This window comes from Penicillium digitatum, chromosome 3 (assembly GCF_016767815.1).
Source record: "Penicillium digitatum chromosome 3, complete sequence".
NCBI lineage: Eukaryota > Fungi > Ascomycota > Eurotiomycetes > Eurotiales > Aspergillaceae > Penicillium > Penicillium digitatum.
In genome coordinates, this window is record NC_089386.1 from 3,241,049 (window position 1) to 3,262,685 (window position 21,637).

At 49.9% G+C, this 21,637-nt stretch overlaps 12 protein-coding genes across 12 annotated transcripts; 7 read left to right on the top strand and 5 right to left on the bottom strand.

Annotated features, from left to right (window-relative positions):
- Window positions 1–461: 461 nt before the first annotated feature.
- Window positions 462–2,288, bottom strand: Pdw03_8701 (Reverse transcriptase, putative; the record flags this gene model as incomplete). Its single annotated transcript, XM_066102037.1, has 1 exon — window positions 462–2,288. One exon carries the CDS (start codon window positions 2,286–2,288, stop codon window positions 462–464), a length of 1,827 nt encoding a protein of 608 aa, XP_065957120.1.
- A 2,369-nt stretch (window positions 2,289–4,657) lies between these two features.
- Window positions 4,658–6,616, bottom strand: Pdw03_8702 (Reverse transcriptase, putative; the record flags this gene model as incomplete). Its single annotated transcript, XM_066102038.1, has 1 exon — window positions 4,658–6,616. One exon carries the CDS (start codon window positions 6,614–6,616, stop codon window positions 4,658–4,660), a length of 1,959 nt encoding a protein of 652 aa, XP_065957121.1.
- Window positions 6,617–6,659: 43 nt separating this feature from the next.
- Window positions 6,660–8,282, bottom strand: Pdw03_8703 (Polyketide synthase; the record flags this gene model as incomplete). Its single annotated transcript, XM_066102039.1, has 1 exon — window positions 6,660–8,282. One exon carries the CDS (start codon window positions 8,280–8,282, stop codon window positions 6,660–6,662), a length of 1,623 nt encoding a protein of 540 aa, XP_065957122.1.
- Window positions 8,283–8,642: 360 nt separating this feature from the next.
- On the top strand, window positions 8,643–9,266 carry Pdw03_8704 (Dipeptidyl aminopeptidase/acylaminoacyl peptidase; the record flags this gene model as incomplete). The annotated part of the gene is made up of 1 exon (XM_014682424.1): window positions 8,643–9,266. One exon carries the CDS (start codon window positions 8,643–8,645, stop codon window positions 9,264–9,266), a length of 624 nt encoding a protein of 207 aa, XP_014537910.1.
- A 98-nt stretch (window positions 9,267–9,364) lies between these two features.
- Pdw03_8705 (Alpha/beta hydrolase, putative) lies at window positions 9,365–9,913 on the top strand (the record flags this gene model as incomplete). Its single annotated transcript, XM_066102040.1, has 2 exons — window positions 9,365–9,414; window positions 9,490–9,913. 2 exons carry the CDS (start codon window positions 9,365–9,367, stop codon window positions 9,911–9,913), a joined length of 474 nt encoding a protein of 157 aa, XP_065957123.1.
- A 143-nt stretch (window positions 9,914–10,056) lies between these two features.
- Pdw03_8706 (Alpha/beta hydrolase, putative) lies at window positions 10,057–10,767 on the top strand (the record flags this gene model as incomplete). Its single annotated transcript, XM_066102041.1, has 2 exons — window positions 10,057–10,107; window positions 10,159–10,767. The coding sequence occupies 2 exons, from the start codon at window positions 10,057–10,059 to the stop codon at window positions 10,765–10,767; spliced, it is 660 nt and encodes a 219-aa protein (XP_065957124.1).
- Window positions 10,768–10,827: 60 nt separating this feature from the next.
- Pdw03_8707 (Cytochrome P450 monooxygenase, putative) lies at window positions 10,828–12,105 on the bottom strand (the record flags this gene model as incomplete). Its single annotated transcript, XM_014682426.2, has 1 exon — window positions 10,828–12,105. The coding sequence occupies one exon, from the start codon at window positions 12,103–12,105 to the stop codon at window positions 10,828–10,830; it is 1,278 nt and encodes a 425-aa protein (XP_014537912.2).
- Window positions 12,106–12,609: 504 nt separating this feature from the next.
- Window positions 12,610–14,223, top strand: Pdw03_8708 (MFS transporter, putative; the record flags this gene model as incomplete). Its single annotated transcript, XM_014682427.1, has 1 exon — window positions 12,610–14,223. One exon carries the CDS (start codon window positions 12,610–12,612, stop codon window positions 14,221–14,223), a length of 1,614 nt encoding a protein of 537 aa, XP_014537913.1.
- Window positions 14,224–14,876: 653 nt separating this feature from the next.
- On the top strand, window positions 14,877–15,503 carry Pdw03_8709 (putative caffeine synthase 2; the record flags this gene model as incomplete). The annotated part of the gene is made up of 1 exon (XM_014682428.2): window positions 14,877–15,503. The coding sequence occupies one exon, from the start codon at window positions 14,877–14,879 to the stop codon at window positions 15,501–15,503; it is 627 nt and encodes a 208-aa protein (XP_014537914.2).
- Window positions 15,504–15,685: 182 nt separating this feature from the next.
- On the top strand, window positions 15,686–16,927 carry Pdw03_8710 (putative caffeine synthase 2; the record flags this gene model as incomplete). The annotated part of the gene is made up of 2 exons (XM_014682429.1): window positions 15,686–15,954; window positions 16,006–16,927. 2 exons carry the CDS (start codon window positions 15,686–15,688, stop codon window positions 16,925–16,927), a joined length of 1,191 nt encoding a protein of 396 aa, XP_014537915.1.
- A 111-nt stretch (window positions 16,928–17,038) lies between these two features.
- Pdw03_8711 (Aspartyl proteinase) lies at window positions 17,039–18,289 on the bottom strand (the record flags this gene model as incomplete). The annotated part of the gene is made up of 1 exon (XM_014682430.1): window positions 17,039–18,289. The coding sequence occupies one exon, from the start codon at window positions 18,287–18,289 to the stop codon at window positions 17,039–17,041; it is 1,251 nt and encodes a 416-aa protein (XP_014537916.1).
- Window positions 18,290–18,671: 382 nt separating this feature from the next.
- Pdw03_8712 (aldehyde dehydrogenase) lies at window positions 18,672–20,520 on the top strand (the record flags this gene model as incomplete). Its single annotated transcript, XM_066102042.1, has 8 exons — window positions 18,672–18,971; window positions 19,058–19,112; window positions 19,165–19,266; window positions 19,320–19,334; window positions 19,382–19,439; window positions 19,483–19,698; window positions 19,749–20,173; window positions 20,237–20,520. 8 exons carry the CDS (start codon window positions 18,672–18,674, stop codon window positions 20,518–20,520), a joined length of 1,455 nt encoding a protein of 484 aa, XP_065957125.1.
- Between the last annotated feature and the right edge of the window lie 1,117 nt (window positions 20,521–21,637).

The window sequence follows — 21,637 nt, forward strand, 5'->3', positions numbered from 1 at the left end:
CTTTACATACATGCTGCTATGCGGGGGTTGCGTCCCAGAGCCCGCTCCCGACGATATGATGATGATGATGATGAATTCATTGACCCGATTTAGCTCGCTTTACATACATGCTGCTATGCGGGGGTTGCGTCCCAGAGCCCGCTCCCGACGATAAATGGTGGTGCATTCCCAGTATGCAGATCCACCCTGTGAGCAGGACTCGATTTCTCGAGGTCCTGCCACCTGAAAAGTAAGGCCACAAACCGGCCGGCGTAATGCAAACAAGACAAAAGAAATGTAAAGAAAGTCAATCCATCTGCCCGGTGTAGATGGTTTCCCGTAGTCCCCGCGGGCGCAGAGTGTCCCCTTCTTTCTCTGCAATGCACCTTCCACTTCTTCACTTCTCTACCTCCACTTCTTCATCCAGCTCCCCGAGTCACCGAGTCCCTGTATCCCCAGGACTGCCAGGTCTACTTGCTGCATCACTCCGGCAGGTCGAACACGAATAGGTTCGGGTCATGGCGCCATGCTTCTTCGTCTTCATCGGCAGCGTGCGTTGTTCTCCATGTGCGTTGGTGTGAGGTGACCTCGGCGGACCTGGCGCCCGGCCACTGTGATGTGTTCCCTGTTTCTCCAACATTCGCAGTGTCTTGGGTTGGTTTCGGTTTTGAATCCTCCTCCCCCTGCTCCTTACCCATGGCGACCGAGTCCACTGACTGAAACTGTCCCAAGAGTCCCGATGCGATCATGAACTTCGCCACGATCGGCGCTGCCTTCACTTCTGTCAACATTGCTTGTTCTCCAAGCGTTGTCGACACCCCCTCCATAAACAATTCCTCCACCATCTCCGACCGCAGTTCCTTCAGAAGCGGGCACTCCAGCAAGACATGCTTCACACTCTGGTTTCCCAGGTCACATTGACAGCGCGGTGAGTCGCTTCGCTTGATTTTGGACAGATATTCAGCAAGTCCGATGATACCTGTGCGGAGTTGGATCAAAACTGATGTTGTCGCTTTCCGCAGGCCCTTCCAATAAGTCAAATTTGACTTGCTTGGCACCTCGATCATCCTCCTCGTCCTCCTCGCTGTCCTCTTTGATCCTCCCTTTGTCCATGCCTTCTCCCACGCGATCGTCGATTCTCGCTTCACACTCTTGCTCGCTGCGGCGGCAAGCCGGATAGATCGGTTGTGGTTGACATTGGTGTTGACATTGGTGTTGTCATTGGTGTTGGCATTGGTGTTGGCATTGGCATTGGTATCATGAATGTTGGTCTCGGTGGTGGTAGCTGCTTCTTTTGCATACATGTCTGCAGCCTCATTCCCCGGAATGCCTTCATGTGCGGGGACCCAGCGTAGTTCCACCTGGATTTTATCATTGCACCATTCCAACAGCCGGAGACATCCTTCAAGATATACCTGGCCAGATGGCATTCGTGGGTTTTGGATGGCTCTGAGCGTCGCCTGGTTATCTGTAAAGATGACCACTCCACTCTTAGCCAGACAGTCCCGCCATTCGTTGTCATCATTGAACCTTTCTTTGATGACTTCCAATGCCATCTCGATAGCACGTAGCTCGGCAGCGTACACAGTGGCGTCGTCGTCGGTCCCCATATTACACAGCCTGGCTTCATTCCGCCTGTATGGGTATGCCGGGTACACTGCGGCCCCAATGCCGCCTTGATACCCGCTCCCATCGGTATAGAGCCTTGCTGGTGCATAGAGTTGTTCGGTGGTTCGCTTGTGTGTGTTTATTGCTCGCTCTCTCTCCTCAATGTATACCCTTGGTGGCTTGGTCCATGGTGCCTGGATGTATGCCTTCCTGCTCTCCCAAGTACTCGCCAATGGCCCCAAGGGTGTAGTGAGGCAGCCACCCTTCTTCCAGGTTTGGGCCTCCATCGGTGTATACCCCCCCCTTTGCTTTTGCATGTGTCCTCTCTCCACTAGCATTGTTTTCGGCACTGCGTATGCCGGGCCTGTACGTATACGAATAGCAGCCAACTGGACTAGCCGGTCAAGCTGCTGCTGCATAGGTAGCAAATGCAGTTCAATATCCAGTGCCTCCCTAGCAGTTGTTTTGAAGGCACCGCTCATTAAACAGGCTGCCCTTGACTGGATGTTTGCAAATTGTTTCACGTAGCTTCGTTCTCTTAGTGTGCTGGTCAGCGGTGAGTGCCAGGCAGCTGCTCCGAAGAGCATCTGTGGGATCATCACTGCTTGGTAGATAGCACGCATAGCGGAGAGAGATGCTCCCCATGTGGAGCCAGTCAGTCCTCTTAGTGCTTGTAAACTGACGCCGGCCTTAGCAAGCATTTGCTGCCGGTGGTGCTGGAAAGTTAACCCTGGGTCTAGCCAGACCCCGAGGTACCGCTCCGCTGTTGTGGTGGCCTGTACTGTGGTGCCCTGCAGTACTAGTGGTGTGTGCTCTTCCCCCCCAGATTCCGGGTTAACGAAGTGGATAAGGGCATACTTCTTAGGATCGAACACCGAGGCATGCCTAGCTGCCCAGGCGTCGGCATATTGGCATGCCTTTTGCAGCTTTGAGATGGTTTCATGCTCATCCTTCCCGATGACAATGAAGGCAACGTCGTCTACCCATCCACTTGTCTTCACACCCTCACAGCCCTCTACCAGATCTGCATTGTAGATTAGGTAAAGGATTGGAGAGAGAGGTGACCCCTGTGGGATACCAGTTGGTGTTGGGATACTCTCTGACACCCCTTCTGGTATACGGATTCTAGTACTTCGGGATGTAAGGAATGCTTTCACCCAAGGTGCGAGCTGACCGAGTCCCCTTTTGCGGAGGTTGTAGAGTAACCTTTCGTGAGAAACGTTATCGTACGCTCCGGATACATCAAGTAGTAGCATGCTTGCTATCTTGCCTTTCCCCCAAGCTCTTCGTATCCGGCCGATGATCGACTGGATAGCATGGTCGACTGAGATTCCCTTCCTCCCGCCGAAATGGGTATCCGGAAGCAATTTGTATGTTTCCACTGCGTAGCTAATTCGTCGGGCAACCACTGCCTCGAGGAACTTGCCGAGTGTATTAAGAAGCGCAACTGGCCGGTATGACTTCGCAAGCTGGTAGTCACGCTTACCAGCCTTACGTAGTACCACTGTAATCGATTTCTGGAAGTGTGTTGGGTTGGTACCAAGCCGTATGCACGCGTTGTAAATTCGAGAGATGGTGTCGAGTACTGTCGGTATCTCAATAAGCTTATGCCATAGGGAGTTCGGAAGGCCGTCCTCTCCTGGCGCTTTGTCTGGTGGCGATGCTTTGACTGCCTGTTTGATCTCTTGGTGTGTGATCTCTGGGAAGCGGATTGGCCCTCGATTGATCTCCGTCGGATCATGGTTGATCACCTTCGAATCGATGTCAGAGAGATCTGCCGGTGGCGGTACTGGGAAGAAAGCTTGCTGGAAAGCAGCTGCTTTCTCTTCGACTGTCTCGGCTAGTCCCCCTGGTATCTTGATTGACGGCGTGACCCCCTGGTCATATGCCCCCTGCCGATTTCTTGCCCATTTGCTCATCCTCCACATACCGCCAGGACCCTCCTCGATAACCTCCTGTACCTTACGGCGGTGGTATCGACGGAGCGCGATCTTGATCAGCCGGGTCTTCCGGTTTCGTGCTGCTTTGTATAGCTCTTTGTCGTAAGGGTCCCCTGTCCGTTCGTGTCGACGGCGGAGCTGTCGAACTTCTTTGACTGCTTCCTGACACTCTGGTGTGAAGCTGGGATTTGCCCACTGCGAAGGGATCGCCCATGGTGTAGAGATATCGACTGCGTCGTTGATGATTTGGATGAATGCTTGGCACTCAGCCTCCACATCGTCGGCTGTTGTGAGGTTTTGGGGGTTGGTGGTGGTATTGGTGGTGGTGGTATTATTCGTGTTGGTGGTGGTGTTGGTGAGTTGTCGCTCGATGAATTCTATCAGCTTCTTGTCGTCTGTGGCCTTCCAGTTTCTCCTCTTTGGTGGTTCGTATGGCGGGGTACCGATGTCGATTGTTGTCACTACTGGGTAGTGATCCGACCCATGATCGGTACCGACCTGGCATTCAACCACCCTCTCTGCTAGTGTGTTACTGACAAAGGTGAGATCTAGGACCGATGCCTGCTCGTTTCTTCGCCATGTCGGTGATCCAGTCTCTGTCGTCAGTGACAGATTATGAATCCCCGCGATATCTAAAAGTCTCTCTGCTGCTGCGGTCGCTTTCGCTTTGGAACCTATTCCACTCCACGTTGGGTGGTGTAGGTTCATGTCCCCGATCAGGATATGTTCTGCGTATGGTCTCTGGGCAAGCTCTCTATTGAGCTTTTCCACCGTTTCACCATCGTCGTTGTTATATATGTTATGCATAAAGAGGTCTGTCCACCCATCTAGATGGTTCCTCCGCAGTTTCAGCAGCTGGTATCCTTTCGACACCGTCTTGCATGACCAGGAACCTGGATCGATCCGTTTCGACACGAACAGACAGACCCTGGCTCGTTCACCTTCCAACTCCTTCGGGAAGACTAGTTGGTGGGTGGCCTTGTTTGGGTAGTGGGTTGTTGTTGATTGAGAGTTGATCCAGGGTTCCTGAACCGCAATCACATCCGCTTTCTGGACTGCTTTGTCTGACAGAAATGAGGCCATGACTGGATGGGCGTTGTGTGCATTGTATTGAATTATTTGGAAGTAATTCATTGAGATGTGGTGGTGTTGTTGGTGTCTGTTCCTGGATCATCACTGTGCTCCGACGCATCATGGAACTCCTCTTCCGCATCTTCGTCGATTTCAGCAACTTTGTGTCGTACCAGTTGGTATCGCCGAGTCGTTCGGGGTTGTTCATCCATAACGTAGTCCTCCGCCATATCATCAGCTGGTGCTGTCATCCTCCTCTTCTTATATGACGTCTGGAGCTGTTTCTCCGGATCTGTCATGAACTGCATAGTCTCTTGGTTCTGTGACCTCAAAGAGCGAGCCGACTGGCTTACTGCTGAGGCAGTTTCAGCGAGCTCCTCTGGTATGATAGGTAGATCGTCATCCTCCGACGTTCTCGATCTAGTTCGCATCACATGGCTGGGCTCCTTTCTTCGTTGGGGCTTCTCCACCCCAACCTTTGTATACATCCTCCGAATTTCTTTTGTCGGATGCGATGCGTTCTCTGTCGGATGAGGTGCGTTCTCTGTCGGATGCGATGCGATCACCGTCCGATTCGATGTAGGTGCTGCCCGATATATCGTCGTGCGCTGTGCAGTTTGCTGCGGCGCGTGGATTGGGGTATCGAGTCCCTGTTGGGACTGGGAGGTAGTGGTACTACCCTTCGTAGTCTCCCTTTGCCGGAAGTGGAGTGGCACACGATGGAATAGAGGGCTGTTAGCCAGTGCTAGTCTTGCCCCTTCTTTCGCTGCTGTTCTTACTTCGCATGCGTCGCTCGTTGGCCTATGGCCTCCGCCACAATTGGCGCATTTCACTTCGACGTCCCCTTGCTTAGCACACTCCCAGGTCGGGTGTTGCTTCGCACAGTGGCCGCACTGGTATTCGTTTAGACACTGTGAGTGTACATGTCCTGGTTTCTGACATTTCAGGCATAATTTCGAACGGCCTTCTCGGCAGAAGCGGGTAGTCTGGTGCACTTGGTGCTGCCAGAGCGTACCCTGCGTGATCGCCTGGTTTGCAACCACCGGGTCGGTGAATTCAATGATGATAGAGCCTTCACGACGCTTGCCAGGTTTTACTAGCCAGCCAAGGTGGAGGATTTCAACCTGGGTATCACCCCATGAGTGGCTGTTTTGGCGTACCAGCTCCTTCGCCATCCCCGCCATCGACTCCTGTGTCAACAGCATCGTCTTCGTATCGATACCGCGCGCTACTACCCCCCATGTCGGCTTCCTAACATGTGCTGCTGGGCCGAATGATTTCAACCAGCCGTCAGCATGCTTTCGTAGCAACTCCGCACCGGAAGCGCTATTCGCCGTCATCTTCACATCCCCAGAGGGGAGAACCTTCGCCGCTAAGAAGTGGCAGCCACCACCAAGGGGGGCACTGGCTTTCCTCCGGGCGGCTTGCTCCCGTGTCCTCTCAGCCTGCTCGACGATCTCCCTTGGTGTCCGCCGGCGGAGGGTTTCGCGGGTGTCGCTGTCACGAATCTTGACGATAATCTCTCGATCTTCGCGGAGCTCAGCTGGCGAAACTCCGATCGAGGATGATCCATTGCTTGTCGGGAGAGATGGGGGGGGGCCGGAGCCGGTCCCTTGTCCCCATTTCTGGAGCCGTGCCCAGAAGGCTGCCGAGTCGTTCGAATTGCTTGTTTGTGTGGACGGTGTCGTTGCTGTTGCTTTGATCGCCGTCGTAGCTTTTTCGATGCTATCCATACGCTGGTCGAGTCGGTTGAGTGCCTGTTGCACCTTTTCCATGACCTGAACCTGCGGTTTGTCCCCCTTCAGGGAGTTCAGTGCGTATTGCTCGACGGATTTCACAAAGTTGATAATATATATCTCACCTCTTCCGTCATTTTCCATTGTGTTCAGCACCTCTCTAGCACTCTGAGCGAGCTCCTCCATGGTACTAAAGTGGTTCCGTGGTTTCTTGGGGGGTGCCTTTGAAAACTCTGTTTCAGGGGGCGAATTTGGTTTTCTTCCACCACCGGCGACAGCCATCCTTCAATTCCTATAAAATAGGATCAAAAGATAGAGCCGGAAGTTAGAAAGAATTTGAACTAATTTTGAGAGCCTGTAGGCCCTTGGTTGGCGAGATAGAACAAAAATTGAATCTGGGCAAAAAGAGTTGTTTTGAAGCCCCAGAGAAGGCAACCCGGACCGAGAGCTGGGAACGTTGAGTCAACAATGCGGACGCAACATCATTAAGCTCCAAAGAATCATTTGATTCCAGGAGCTCCACACAGTTGCGAATATTTGGTGATAATGAGCTCTCGTTGGAGGCAGAGAATGTGAAAGGCAATGGTAAGCAGTTTTTTGAAGTTGAGGGTTCCTTGTGTGGCTGATCATAGCTCTCAATGATCGCATGGGCGTTGGTTCCTCCGAATCCAAATGAGTTCACACTGGCTCGTCGAATACCGCTTGAGGTAGGCCATGGGAGGGCTTTAGTCGGAACCGTGCACTCATTAAAAAAGGGAATTATTTCAGGGTTCATGTGGTTGAAATGCATGTTTGGTGGAATTTGTCCTCTGCGAACCGCTTCTCCTGCCTTGAGCAGGCCGGCCAAACCGGCACACCCCTCCAAATGACCGATCACGGTTTTGACGGAGCCAACATAGAAGTTGCACTTCTCCGAAGACTTGGATGCAAAAAAGGCATCGTGGATAGCCTGAGCTTCTATCGGGTCTCCTCGAGGGGTTCCGGTGCCGTGAGCTTCAAAGAACTGACACCGATCATCCAGACGGGAGCAATCGAGACCAGCCTTCTGGTAAGTTTGGCGAATCAGCGCTGCCTGTGATGAAGAGCTAGGCATTGTGATTCCTTTGGTTCGGCCATCCTGGTTCACGCCAGTCTCGCGAATGATATAATCAATGTGATCTTCATCGGCGATAGCTTGGGATAGGGTTTTCAGCATCACCGCAGAGAAACCTTCTCCACGAGCATATCCATCAGCTGCAGCATCCCACATACGTGACCTTCCTGTGGGGGATAACATGTGAAGGTTTGCTTCGGCAATCATCATCTCAGGTCCCAGGATGAGATTGGCACCAGCAGCCACAGCAACCTGGCATTCACCGGCGCGAAGTGATTGAACGGCGTAGTGCAACGCTACCAGACTTGACGAACATGCAGTATCAATGGTCATGGATGGACCTTTCCAATCAAAAAAATATGACAACCGGTTGGAGAGAATGCTACGCGCCGTGCCTGTTGCCATGTAAATGGGCATGTTTTCTGGATCGCGAATTTGCAGTTCGTGATAGTCACCAGTCATCAGACCAACGTAGACCGCAGTGTCGGAGCCTTTCATGTTGCTTATCGTGAGGCCTGCATCTTCCATAGCCTCGTACACTGTCTCAAGAAGCATTCGGTGTTGTGGGTCAATTGCTTCAGCCTCCCGCGGATTGATGCCGAAGAATGTGGCATCGAAAGCGCTGATATCTCCTTCGAGAAGATATGCTTTGCTGACATTGGTGCTTCCATCGCGCTCACCATTAGGATGATAGAAACCTTTTGGATTAAACCGAGAAGGGGGAATTGTCGATAGAACGTCACGCTGTGAACAAATGGCATCCCAAAGCTTAGACGGGCTACTGATGCCCCCCGGGAAACGACAGCCAGCACCGACAACCACGATGGGCTCCGTAGGATATTCTGATGGCTTCATGGTATGTTTCAGGTGAACCAGACTTTGTGGTACTTTCCATATAATACAAGATGTAGAAGATGCAAGGAAAAGGACGATGAAGTACCCAGGAGACAGCCACTAGAACGATTTAAGGATAGATCCTAGAATGAATTATCCGATGACAGGTGGTATAGAGCAGCCAAATGGTACTATTTAGCTCGATCGGCCTTCGTGGTCCGTAAATCCACCGAATTACGAGTCCACCTTTTGCTCCGGTGTTGTCAACACAGGGCGCCATTCTTTCTAGCAATGGTCCTGAAGCAAGCCAGTCTTTCTCAACTCGATTTGAAACTTTGCTCAACATCATTTTTCTTACTCCCAAGACTTCAATCTCACACTATGGGCTGGTTCTTTCAATCCGAATTCTTTGAGTTTGAGTTCCTTCGAGTCATCGGTACCGCCCCTGTCCAAGGGGCCGAGGTGGGCGAATGTCTAGCTGCACAATCTTGCATCCAAGATGGAAATATCGACAGCTGGCATAGATCATGGGTCAAATTTGGCCAAATGGCAGACAGCCTTGGAGCCAAAGCCCTGGAAGCCAAAGATCACGAAGCAGCTCGGTGGGCCTTTCTTCGAGCTTCAAACTATTGGAGAGCAAGTGAATTCTTCCTGCATTGCAATCCCGCTGACCCAAAAATGGGCGAGGCCTTCGAAAGAAGTGTGGCAAGCTTTCGAAAAGCCATTCAGCTACTCGATGGAGAGGTTGTTCTTCTGGAAATTCCATTCGAAGACATGGTTTTGCCTGCCTACCTCTTCCTGCCCCCGGCCCACAAGCAGCTCCCTCATGGTACTCCACTTCTAATCCACACCGGTGGTTTTGACTCCATAGGCGAAGAGCTCTACTTCTATGTTGCTTCCGGGGCCACTCAACGGGGCTATGCTGTCCTCATATTTGATGGACCGGGCCAGGGGGCTGTTCTGCGTAGCAAAAACGCCATTTTCGACCTGACTGGGAAGTTGTGATTTCACGTGTTCTCGACTATGTAATCGAGGCCGTTATTCCAGTGAACTCCTCCGCCCATCAAATCGATGTGAATCGCATTGCTATTTTCGGAGCATCAATGGGTGGTTATCTCGCCCTACGGGGAGCAGCCGACCCTCGAATCAAAGCGTGCGTTTCATGCGATGGATTCTACGATATGTTTCACGTTACACGGACGCGTATGCCTTCTTGGTTTATCAATAGTTGGATCTCTGGATGGATGAGCGATTCGGTCTTCAATTCGGTTGTGGCCGTATTGTCTCGTCAAAGCTTCCAACTGGCATGGGAGTTCGGACATAGTATGTGGGTTTATGGAGATACCACGCCCGCAGATGTGATGCGCACCATGCAAAAATTTACTCTAAAGCAGTCAGATGATTCGGAGTTTCTCCACAAAATCAATGGGGCCGTTCTGGTTACAGGGGCGCAGGACACCATGTACTTCACGCCTGATCTGAATGCACGCCGAATATTCACCCGTCTCACCCATTTACCCGAGGATCGGAAAGCACTATGGGTGCCGAGTGGTGTGGAGTTTGGAGGCCAGCAAGCTAAGATCGGTGCAATCGGCGTGAAACAGCAGCGTATGTTTGCGTGGCTGGACCAACAGTTAGAAATCCACCGATAACCGGAACCCGCCGATCCGATCATTCCAGGTCACAGATTGCTTGTAGCTATTCTTATTTCACTTAGTTTGATATCATCAGAGCCATCATTTATCTCGAGTCAACGAATTCGCATAGTCCTAATTCGCGTTGACCCTTGTCAACCATGGCATTCGGTACACTATTCACGTATACTCCCAATGCACGGGCCCTAAAGGTACACGCACGATACTCAACGTTCCAGTGATTTTCATTAACATGAAAGTAGATACTGGCAGCTGCCCAGGTAAACCGGTTAGAAGTCAGCGTTCCCCGGGAATTTCGATTGGGCGTCACGAATCAGTCCTCCGAGTTCCTTGCCAAATTTCCCTTGGGCAAAGTTCCAGCATTTGAAGGTTCAGATGGTACTCTGATTTTCGAATCCGACGCAATTGCACAATATGTGGCTGAGAGTGGCCCTTTCGGCGACAAGCTCCTTGGTAAAGATAGCCTTGAAAAGGCCACTATCCGGCAGTGGATTTTATTTTCGGATCTTGAAATCATGAGTCCAGTTATAGAATTGGTAATGTGGAGAGTTGGAATGGTGCCATTCGATGCATCTGTTGAGGAGAAGGCCATGGTGACTCTTCGCAGAGGCTTGAGCTGCTTGGAATGTTACTTGAATGGGCGGAAGTGGTTGGCTACTGAGGATGACCCAAGCTTGGCGGATTTCACTTTAGCTGGTGCATGCTTCTGGGCCTTTATGCAGGTCATTGATTCAAAGATGCGTGATGAGTTTCCGATTCTTACCCGATTTTATCAACGGATTATCGCATGGGAGGACGTGAAGTATGTCTTCCGGCAGGCAACTTTCATTGAAGAGCGGATTGACCATTGAGGATCACAACATTCATCTATTTCCTCCCCAATTGCTTCATAGTTACATTCTTCCTTTCTATTATCGATACCGAACCTTCATCATGTACTTTCCAGCCTGAAGTTGCAACGCGACCCTGAAGACGGTCGATTCGTCTTGGCCGCCGACATACTCCAATGTGAACTTTCTCAGCAGCGTTACAACAGACAGGAACATTTCCTGCAGCGCAAAATTCTTCCCAATGCAGACTCGACTTCCTGCAGAAAAAGGGTAAAATGGCATAGTTGACCGTTTCAGTTCACTAGGGCTCGACTCAATCCAACGCTCTGGAATGAACTCTTCCGGCTCAGTCCATATCGAAGGATCTAAATGGAGCGTGGCTGTCGTCGGGAAGACTGTAGTCCCTTTGGGCACTTGATATCCCAGTATCTCCGTGTCATTGACAGTCTCTCGTGGACTGCCACTTGCCATGGCAGCATAGAGTCTCATAGTTTCATCGATGCATGCTTGCAGGTACGGCAGCTCCAGCGATAATTCTGCAGTAGTTTCTTGCTTAATATCCGGGTAGCATTTGTCAATCTCGGCGTGCAACTTCCTCAGTTTTTTGGGGTTCTTTGCCAGCAACATCAATAAGAAAATTTCTGCGTTGGCTGTAGTTTCACTTCCAGCGGTCAACAAGACAATGGCTTCATCTTGTAGATCGGATGTCCGGAATGAAGAGCCGGGTCGGTCATCAACAGCTTCAACAAGTTTCTGCAACAGATCCTTTCGAGGTTCTTTGGTCATGGTAGCCCGTCTCTGAGTCACAATCTCCAGGGTGAACTGATCAATGTATGGATCTCGTGCTGGGAACCAGGGAAGTCCCTTCAGCCAAGGAAGAAACTGGAAAATGCCAGAGAGAACTAAGCTGTGCTCAATTGTCGAAGGCAGCGGATGGCTTCCCTGCTTGACAACATTGAACGTTTCACCAAAAACAGTGGCTCCAATAATGTCCACTGCCAATGCGCGAATGAGTCGATGGATGTCAATCATCGCTTCGCCTTGGTTATTATCACAGATAGACGATATCTGATCAATGGCAACGGCCACACATTCTCTCATAATAGGCTCCATTCCTCTGATATATCGAATGCCGAAAGTAGACGATACCAGTCGCTTACGATGAGAATAGGCCTTTTTATCGGTGAAGGCCAATAATGTCGGGCGTTCGGGGTCTTGTCGAAAATTCGCGTAGATCGCATGAGACTTTGGCCAGTCTTCGGTGACAATGATGCGGCGAATTGCCTCCGGATCTGAGACTCCAATGATCCCAGGAGCCAGAACAACAATGGGGCCGTATTGGCGGTGCAGATTTACCATGGTGATGTGGCTTTTGCCTTTCGCGATGGCGATCACAAGCGGCCATTCGGAGAGCTTATGTTTGAGAGAACCAGGGATGCGATTGAGAACTGAAGCTGAGTGGACAAGGATCTAAATGTTGGAAATTAGTCCAATTATTTTAATTTTGACATCGGCAAATGGCACTAGGGTTGAGGCTTACCCTCCATATGCGGGGGACAAAGAAGCATAGAACGATGGCTAATGAGACATTGCAGAATGTCATAGCCAATGCCATCATCTAGAATCTAGATGCAATAGTGAAGATAAGTTGGTCCAGATCTAACGGGGGCCGGGGGCCGGGGGCATCATTTCCTTAATATCTCATAGGATCTTTGTCTCGCCAGCCAAAATAATCCACCGAATGCGTCGGCGCGATTCCATATCCGATCTTATTGTCTCAAATGACTTACTCTCGTATCTAAATGTTGGCTCATGCCAGTTTCTATCTCTTACGGGAAGATTTCGGCTTTGCAACATTCCATCATGGCCGAGCCAGACATCACTGACTCCAGCACCAAGAAAGACTGGCGCTTTGTAGCCATATTCTCGGCTCTATGTATGGCTGCATTTCTGGCGGCTCTCGATACATCCATCATCGCGACCGCCTTGCCAACTATAGCTGCAGCACTCCACTCAGAAACTCTCTATGTTTGGACAATTACTTCTTACCTCCTCGCCTCGACGGCCGTCCAGCCGCTTTTCGGACAGATGGCTGACATCTTCGGCCGGCGAAACCTGACAATTCTCTCGGTTGCACTGTTTGCCCTTGGCAGTGGCATCGCTGGTGGTGCAAACAACACCGCGATGATGATCGGAGGACGAACTGTTCAGGGCGTCGGTGGAGGCGGCATCAATGTTATGGTTGAGATTGTGGTCTGTGACCTCGTCTCACTCCGCGAACGAGGAAAGTACGTTGGAATCATCGGCTCCATGTGGGCAATCGGATCGGTCATCGGTCCCATCGTCGGCGGCGCTTTGTCTCAACATGCCACCTGGCGCTGGATATTCTACATCAATCTTCCCTTGTCGGGTGCCACTCTCGCTCTTTTGATTCCGTTCCTACGTCTGAATTACCGTCGAGAAGGCACCATTCTCGATCGCTTGAAGCGAGTAGACTATCTGGGCAACACCGTTCTTATCCTTGCCGTGATCTCCGTTCTGCTGGCTCTAACGTGGGGTGGGACTGTGCATGCCTGGTCTTCATGGCGCACGATCGTCCCCTTGGTTTTAGGCATGGCCGGTCTTGTTGGATTCTTAATTTATGAAGCTTCTCCGGCTGTGAAGAAGGCCACCATGCCGATTTCTCTATTCACGAATCGCACATCTGCCACGACTTACCTGTTGAGTTTCTTGCATGGAATGATCCTGTACTGGGCGTGCTATTTCTTACCGGTCTATTTTCAAGCTGTATTAGAGGCTTCACCTACACGATCGGGGATCATGCTCCTGCCAATTGCGACAACAACCGCACCATTTGGGGTAGTGGCTGGAGTTCTGATCACGGTCACCGGCCACTATCGCACTTTTCATTTCTTGGGATTCGGTTTGATGACTATCGCATGTGGACTCTTCAGTCTTCTTGATCAGCATTCGACCACGGGCGACTGGGTAGGGTTTCAGATTTTGTTTGGAGTTGGCGCCGGCTTTGTTTTTACTAGTTGTCTGCCGGCTATCCTCGCGGCCTTGCCCGAGTCTGAAGTTGCCAGGGCCACAGCGACTTGGACATTCCTACGAAGCTTCGGGTCTGTGTGGGGCACAGCTATCCCTTCGGCGATATTCAATTCACACGTAAACAAGCTTGTCGTCTCCATTCCCGATTCGGCTACCAGAGCGCTCATGGTTAACGGTGGAGCTTACGAACATGCTACCGCCACATTCCTTCGGTCTTACAACGGCTCGCCTCTCAAATTGGATATCATACGTGTTTATGTAGACAGTTTGCGCTTAATTTGGTATGTGGCACTCCCATTTGCCGGAATCGGGTTCCCTTTGGCATTTTTGATCAAGGGACTGCACCTTCGGGATGAGCTCAACACGGAGTTTGGAATGACGGAGAATATCGAGTGTGATGAAAAGCAACCCACAACAAGAGGTTAGGGCTTTTTTTGGATTGTAATGAGAATGTATGTTTCTAGGACTACCTGAAAATGTAGAGCGGTGTCTCCACAACTACTTTGTATTTAGTGATCTGGAAGGCGGCGATCTAGGCGAAGGCGAAGAACATACATTTCGTAAGAACATTTGGAAGTGTGTTCTCTGGGTAAATTGCACAGGGAAACTAGCCACCATGATTAAATTCAGTTGCATCGGAGTAGTTTAGCCATAGATCCTTCCGCCCTAGCTGAGACGCGGTTTGGAGGCCGGGAGGGCTAGTTAGTTAACTAGTTACGTTAGTTAGTTAGTTAATTGGTGTGAGGTCCTGATTTTCTAGGCAACGATAGGGCCAGATTCTGCTTGCTACCTGTTTGCTTCTGTTTGCTGATAGATCGATCTTGCTTCCTTCATCAACTCTCTCTTCTTTTCTTCTCTCTCCCTTTTGTATCCATTCTAACAATTACGTTGTATATCCGAGATCTTCATTGTATTAAGATCTGTAGGACCAATCTCTTCCGGCTGTCGAATCGCTTAATTCCTACTTGATCAAGATCCATTACCCCAGAGTTCGGGGTTTGACTGTCAATTCCCGGGGTCGGTGGGTTTCGGCGGGTTTCGGCGGGTTTTGTTCGGCCCGTTCCAGCCACTACTTGTTGATGGTTGATGGTACTCTTCCAACTTCTTCCCTTTTCATTCAGCTCACTCCTGGTCCGAATACCACAATCCTTATTCCCACCGGATTACGATATTCAGACCTTAAACTGTATACGGCCGGAAATAAAATGGCTTCGGGGCTTTTCTTCGACCCGCTCAAGCTCCTCCGCGTTGCCCCGCTTCTTACCACCACATCGGCACTGCTCTATGCTTGGGATGAGCATTGGTATCTGTCAGGCTTCCTGCGCTCAGAGCATAAGGCCGAAACGGAGACGGTCCTCCCGAGTTACTTCCGTCGCTTCTTTGAACAGGGAATCTTTATTGTCGCCGGTCTCAACACCCTCACGGTCTCCACTTCGGTCGCCAATCTGCTGACTGATCGCCCGGTACTGGACCGTCTCCGATCTTCGCAATGGTACTGGGCTGGTCTGGGCTTCACTGCTTGTCACTTTTTGTTCGTGCCTCTTATCGCGTATCCAATTCGCGACATTATAGAGAATCGGTCTCAGGGGAAAAGCACTAAGGATTTGCAGCGGTGGATCGATATTCATCGTATTCGGGTTTTTGTTGCTGATTTGCCGGCGTGGATGAGTTTCCTGGTCGCCGTGCTTTCTACAATTCACCTATGAGCTTCTCATCCGCCAAATGGTATCTGATTGAAATTGCAAAACATTCCTTCCCTTTCAGTTTAGTGATGGTGATTTATGGTACAGTCAATAACTGGCGTAGAAACCCTCCGAATACAAGTACAAGCTGACATCCCCGGAAAACCTACGTGCATGCCCATCCACCTACGCACCACCAGAGCACCATGCCTTCACTTCAACAGCTATCCATTGCTTCCAAAGAATCCATTGGCTTACTCCCCGTAGCAAATCCGCCGGATTGTTCGGTTCCATGTCTGGAAGTTTTGGACAACGATGTGCCTATGCAGGGTGGTGGATTCTACAATAAGAATTCAGAACTGCAGTACGCAGCAATGCAGAGAGCTCTGCCATTATTCGACTCAACTTTGAGGCAAAGCACAACTCCAGTGGTCATTTCAGTGGTAGAATACGGATGCGCTCAGGGCGCAAACTCGTAAGTCCAGCAAAACGGCTTCTATCCCCGGGGTACTAATTTTGATAAAAGAATCGAGCCATTTCAGCGTGTCTTGAGCGCCATTTTCTTCAAAAGGCCAGCCGCTGACACTATTAGCAACGAAGTGAATCTAATTTTCACTGATCGCGTCGGGAACGATTTCACCATGGTGGCAAACACGATGAACAACACTCAGTGGTTCCCAACTACTAGACCCGGTCCAAAGATTTTCACCTCCATGGTAGCGCAGAGCTTCTACAAAAGGGTCGTTCCTACACGGTCTGTCTATCTAGGATTCTCTCTGGCTACGCTTCATCACTTGGAACGATATCCCACTCTCAATATGTCTGATGGGAAGGAAGGATCTGAATCAAACGAGGAACAGGCTCTGCTCAAAGAGCAAGCTGACAGAGACCTATGCAAGTTCCTCCATCTAAGAGCTGAAGAATTTCGATCGGATGGAACTCTGGTTCTATCTTTGGTGGGCCAGTCATCAACAGGGACCCCAAATTACCCCGGATTAGTGAAGTCTTGTCGAGAGGCCATGGTGAGTCTTGTGACGGAGAACCGGATTCCGCCCGACGTTGCCAAGGCATTCCGAGTTCCAACTTACGATCGATCGTTGGAGGATGTTGAGACCTCGCTCGAAAAGTTACAAGATCTCTGGAGAGTGGAACACATCTTTGAAGAAGAAATTATCCACCCTGCGTACGAGACTCTTGTCACCATGCAGCCTGGCTCTGATAGTGCCAGGGCAAGTGTTGACTATGCCAACACCGTGGTAAACTGGATTATTGCTGTTATCTCCGGCTATTTCGTCAAAGCATTGGATGTCGCGGGGGTGAATGATCCGGTGGAGCAAAAAAACTTCTTGGAGGCTTGGAGCTCTTTGACTAAACAGACCTTCCTCAGGGAACACCGGAATGAAAAAGTGGCGTGCTCATTCATTTACGTGAAGTTGGTCAGAATTTAAATATTCTCTTATCTAGTTCTCTCTCTGGTGTTCAAACCGCTTGCCTGAATATCCCTCATACGATACAGAAATGCACTTTCGAGTTCGCGTTACTTGCACAGCTCTTGATTCTCACGAAGCTATCAAGCTCTGTTTCAAAGGTGCCAGTCCCACTTGAAGGCTTTCAAAGTCAAGAATCACGTAAAGAGCCGCGAAGAAAGTTTGTCCAAAAAATGCCATGGGTCCATTCGAGTAAAAGTCCCACGTCTTGATGTTGAGTGTGCAGCTTTCATTGGTGCAACTCACATAAAACCTGGGTGAGACAGTGTAATTCTGCTTCCCTTGGAACTCATAAGTGAGAGTCGGAAACCTGTCAAGATTTTCAACTGTCGACAGTCGATATGATGCCTCTGGGCCTGTACCAAACTCCGTCGCATTTGTCGTATGCAGGAGGCCAGGAAGTGCATTCAGTGGAATCGGAGCACCATTTCCTTCCGAGCCTTCATCAAACACAGCTCTGGGTTTCCCATCAGCGCATCCGGTGAGTAACGTCTCCTGGTTGAGTTCGACTTTATCCGATCCAATCCACATTCCTGTCCACTCAATCGCCCAGAAATTGTGTCGAGAAGGAGTGACATTCAGTGGAGAACTTTCAAAGAGGCAGTTTCCTACGTTCACTTCGAAACGAACAACTTCGGCGGGATCAAAAACTTCCCTATCCGCCGTGCCACCAAACACAGTCTGCATATCACCTCCTCCGCATGTGGATTTGGAAGTCAATGCCGCGCAAGAATGGAATCCCACTTGCGGGCCTAGCTGACCTCCAAGGTAAGCCTGGTATGAAGCTGGATAGAATGTAGCATTTTCGGAAGGAAACACAGGAGAGAGTCCAAAGATGCCACCAAATGGAACCACCTCATCAATGACAAGATCGAAATCAGAAAGTTGGAAACTGACTCCGTCATCACAGACGTCCCCGATACAGACTTTGTCCCGATTGTAGGTCACGGCAAATTCGTATCCGGGTAGGAAGCTAGTCCCGTCCCAACCGGTTGCGGAGAGATTGGTCGAAAGGAATGTTCTGGAATCTTTCTCATTGAAGTATTCTTGGCCTGATGGGATGCACTTTGCAAGATCGTATGATCCCACGCAGTTTGCGGAACGTGCAAAAAGTGACATCCACGTCCAGTCACTTAGGACAGTCAAGGACTGTGGCGGTGTGCCAAGTGTAATATGGAATAGAGGGCCTAGGGGACTTGATTGCATGGGGACTGACACTTTTGTAGTTGTCGCTTCCGCATGCTTCTTCGTTTTGCTACCAAGCACAGTGCTTGCAGGAAGCAGGAACAGGATCCCCAGTGAGAGATGAGCAGGTGCTTTCATTTTAAAGTGAGATTTAGAGGATGGATGAGGACTGTAGATATCTTCTGCCTCAATTCAACGTTCTTTGGATTGCTACTTATAGTGCAAGAGCCGATGGCGATATGTTCCTGTCACCCTCGTAGCTCACACGAGGCATGGATTACATGGGACGTTTTTAAGTTCTTCTCAAAATACTGTCCAATAAGCGATGTTTCCTACTAAATCATACGTTTACGGATGTGCAATTCATAATATCCCTCTTTGACTGGGTAGTTTGTATGCGGCTATGAGTCTTCACCGAACTCCCCGAAACTCGCCGATGTTGATGCGGTGCCCCTGCCAACTATATGAAGGCGTCGAGTCATCATAACCACGATACTCCAGTTTCTAGACAGATATCACTATGTCTGAGTGGTCTGAACTGTCGTTCGATAGTTTTCACAACACCATTGATGGCAAGCCTCGGGGATCCAGCAAGCTTCATCGTGGTGTGGACCCAACTACGGGCAAGCCCTTATGGAATACTCCAGTCGCAACAGTAGAGGATATCAACGATGCAGTGAATGCCTCCAGAAAGGCATTTCCGGCCTGGTCGAGCTTGGAGTATAGTGCTCGTGTCAGGCTGCTGGATCAATTCGCCGATGCTTTCTTGGAGTTGGCTCCACAATTCACGGCTTTACTCCAAGCAGAAACTGGACGAACGGTTAGATCACCTTGACCCCAACGAAAGAAAATCATGGACCTGTTAAAGCTGGTGTTTGTTGTTCCTCGAGACTAATATCAATCCAGGAAAGTATTGCACGGGTTGAGGTCCACTGGTCACCTCTTTGGCTTCGTTATCCAGGTGATATATGGTGCCCTTTGAATCGAAGTGGCTCCAATGTTGACCTTTCCAGGATCTCATGCACTTCCTCATCAGGTGTTTGAAGACGATGACAAAGTTGTGACTGTTCGTTACGAGGCTCGAGGCGTTGTAGCTGCGATCTGCCCTTGGAATTGTGAGGCTCATCTCTCCCACTGCGTTTATATTTGAACTCACGCAGCTGTACAGACCCGATTATGCTCTGTAAATTCGTTCCACCAAGTGATACAATAACAGCTAACTCCGAACAGCATTCGGAAAAATCGCGCCTGCTCTTGCAGTAGGAAACTGCGTCATTGTCAAGCCATCGTAGGAATCCCTCACCTCAGAATGAACACGCCTAACAAAACAGGCCATTCACGCCATACACAACACTGAAATTCGTTGAATTGGCCCAATCGATCTTCCCTCCCGGAGTTCTCCAAGTTGTCGCCGACGACGGAACTTTAGGTCCACATCTTGTCAATCATCCGGGAATCCAACAAATCTCATTCACAGGCTCCACGGCAACGGGGAAGAAGGTGATGGAAGCTGCAGCAAAAACGATGAAGAAAGTCACACTTGAGCTGTCTGTCACTAACTCCTCCTGAAAGCAATAAACTTCGCTAACAGAACTAGAGGCGGAAACGACGCATCGATCATAATGCCAGACGTGGATATCGAAAAAATTATTCCAGAAGTCGCCATGGGTGCGTGGTGGAATTCCGGCCAATCCTGCATTGCCACAAAACGTCTCTATATTCATAAGAGCATCTATGAGGATTTTCTAAAAGCTCTCGTCGAATTCACAAAGTCTATTTCTGTGGGATGTGGATCCGGTGGAGGCCCGGTGATGGGCCCGGTGCAGAACGAAATGCAATTCATGAAACTGAAGGGGCTGATTGCAGGGTGTCGGGAGCGCGGATACATCTTTGCTCTTGATGAACCAGAGGGCGGACGAATCGACCTTTCCCGGCAGTCTCTGGACTCGGGCTTTTTCCTTTGGCCTATGATTGTTGATGATCCCCCAGCCGAGTCATCTCTGGTCATGGAGGAGCAATTTGGTGAGTCAAATGTTGACCAGACCTCGTTTACCACTTGTCTGAACTGTATTGCTGACGGCCAAGGCCCTATAATTCCGTGTGTGCCATTTTCAACCGAAGATTCTGTGATAACAGCTGTCAATGGTACATCGACGGGGCTGAGTGCGAGTGTGTGGTGTAATTCCGTTCATACCGCGCAGAGAATTGCAAGCCAACTAGATGTTGGGACTGTTTTCATTAATGGACCTGGTCGACCTGATCCGCGTGTGCCGTTTTCTGGGCATAAGGAGAGTGGGATGGGTATTGAGTACGGGGTGATGGGTCTGGTCGAGTACTGTCAGGTTAAGTCAATCGTCCGATACAAGTAGATATGGATCTCTGGGAATGGGTTGAAAGAGATCATGTATCCACTTTCAGGTATGATAAGGGCCGATCTGGAGAAGCATGAAGCAGAAATGAGGTTGAACCTCACCAGTTCAAATTTCGAGTCTCCGACTATTGGAGGTTGGGATGATACCCGGGCGTCACTGAAGCCCAACTTGGAAGTTCTCCGAACAACTTTTTTATGCATGTCTTGGCCCGAACATAGATATTTTGTTGAAAACGCTAGAAAGATCCTCAACTACTGCGATGGCAGGCTTTTTTGCTTGAATGGGAAACTCCGACATATTTTTCATGGCATAAGTCCGATCATCCCTAATGAAAGGTAAGTTAACCCTCTTGCAGGGCTAGGGCACCTATAAAAAGTACGCTAAAGATCTAGCAAGTATTCACTTAACTAGAGATTCCTAAACCGACTCAGTGAACCTGAGTTGTGGCACCCTCATAACAGCGGCGGCAGATTAAATATGAAAGCCATGCCCGCCAGCGTACGTATAGTGGCATGTATCCCTGGCTGGATGCTCTTCCCTCATTGCATGATCTATATGTTATTAGATGAGGATATGAAAAGCCATAGCTAGATATCATTACCACTATTTGAGACGTAATGCGAAGTTAACAAACCCGTCGCCAGCATTTCGATGTTGTTGCTTCATTTTTCGGGAGTCAGAGTCTCATTTCTGGAGGCAAGTTAAAAGAGGGGGAAAAGGGGTTGCTTTCTTCCCAGAGAACTCCCAGAGAACTACCAGTCAGCGTTCGAAGGCTCGGCTCTCTCGGAGTAGTATCCTTAATGTGTGGTGAAGCCGAGGTCTGAAAGGAGGGCAGCTATCCTCCGGTTATCTCAGGGTTTTCGCTAATAACTTTGTTCCAGGCGTTTTATGCGTATAGGACCAGTCTTGACTGTATTGACTACTGCCGGTTTTGCGTTGAGGCTTCTAGAAGAGCTAAAAATTCATGAAGATGAAAAAGGCGCCAGTACATGCGCTTTTTCACAAGTTCAATAGTGTTGGCCATTTTGAAGCATTGAAAATTGAGCGTGACTGTCCAAATATAGACGTACCAACATTGGTAATTCAACCTATAGCCATCTTCACCTTGGCCTGA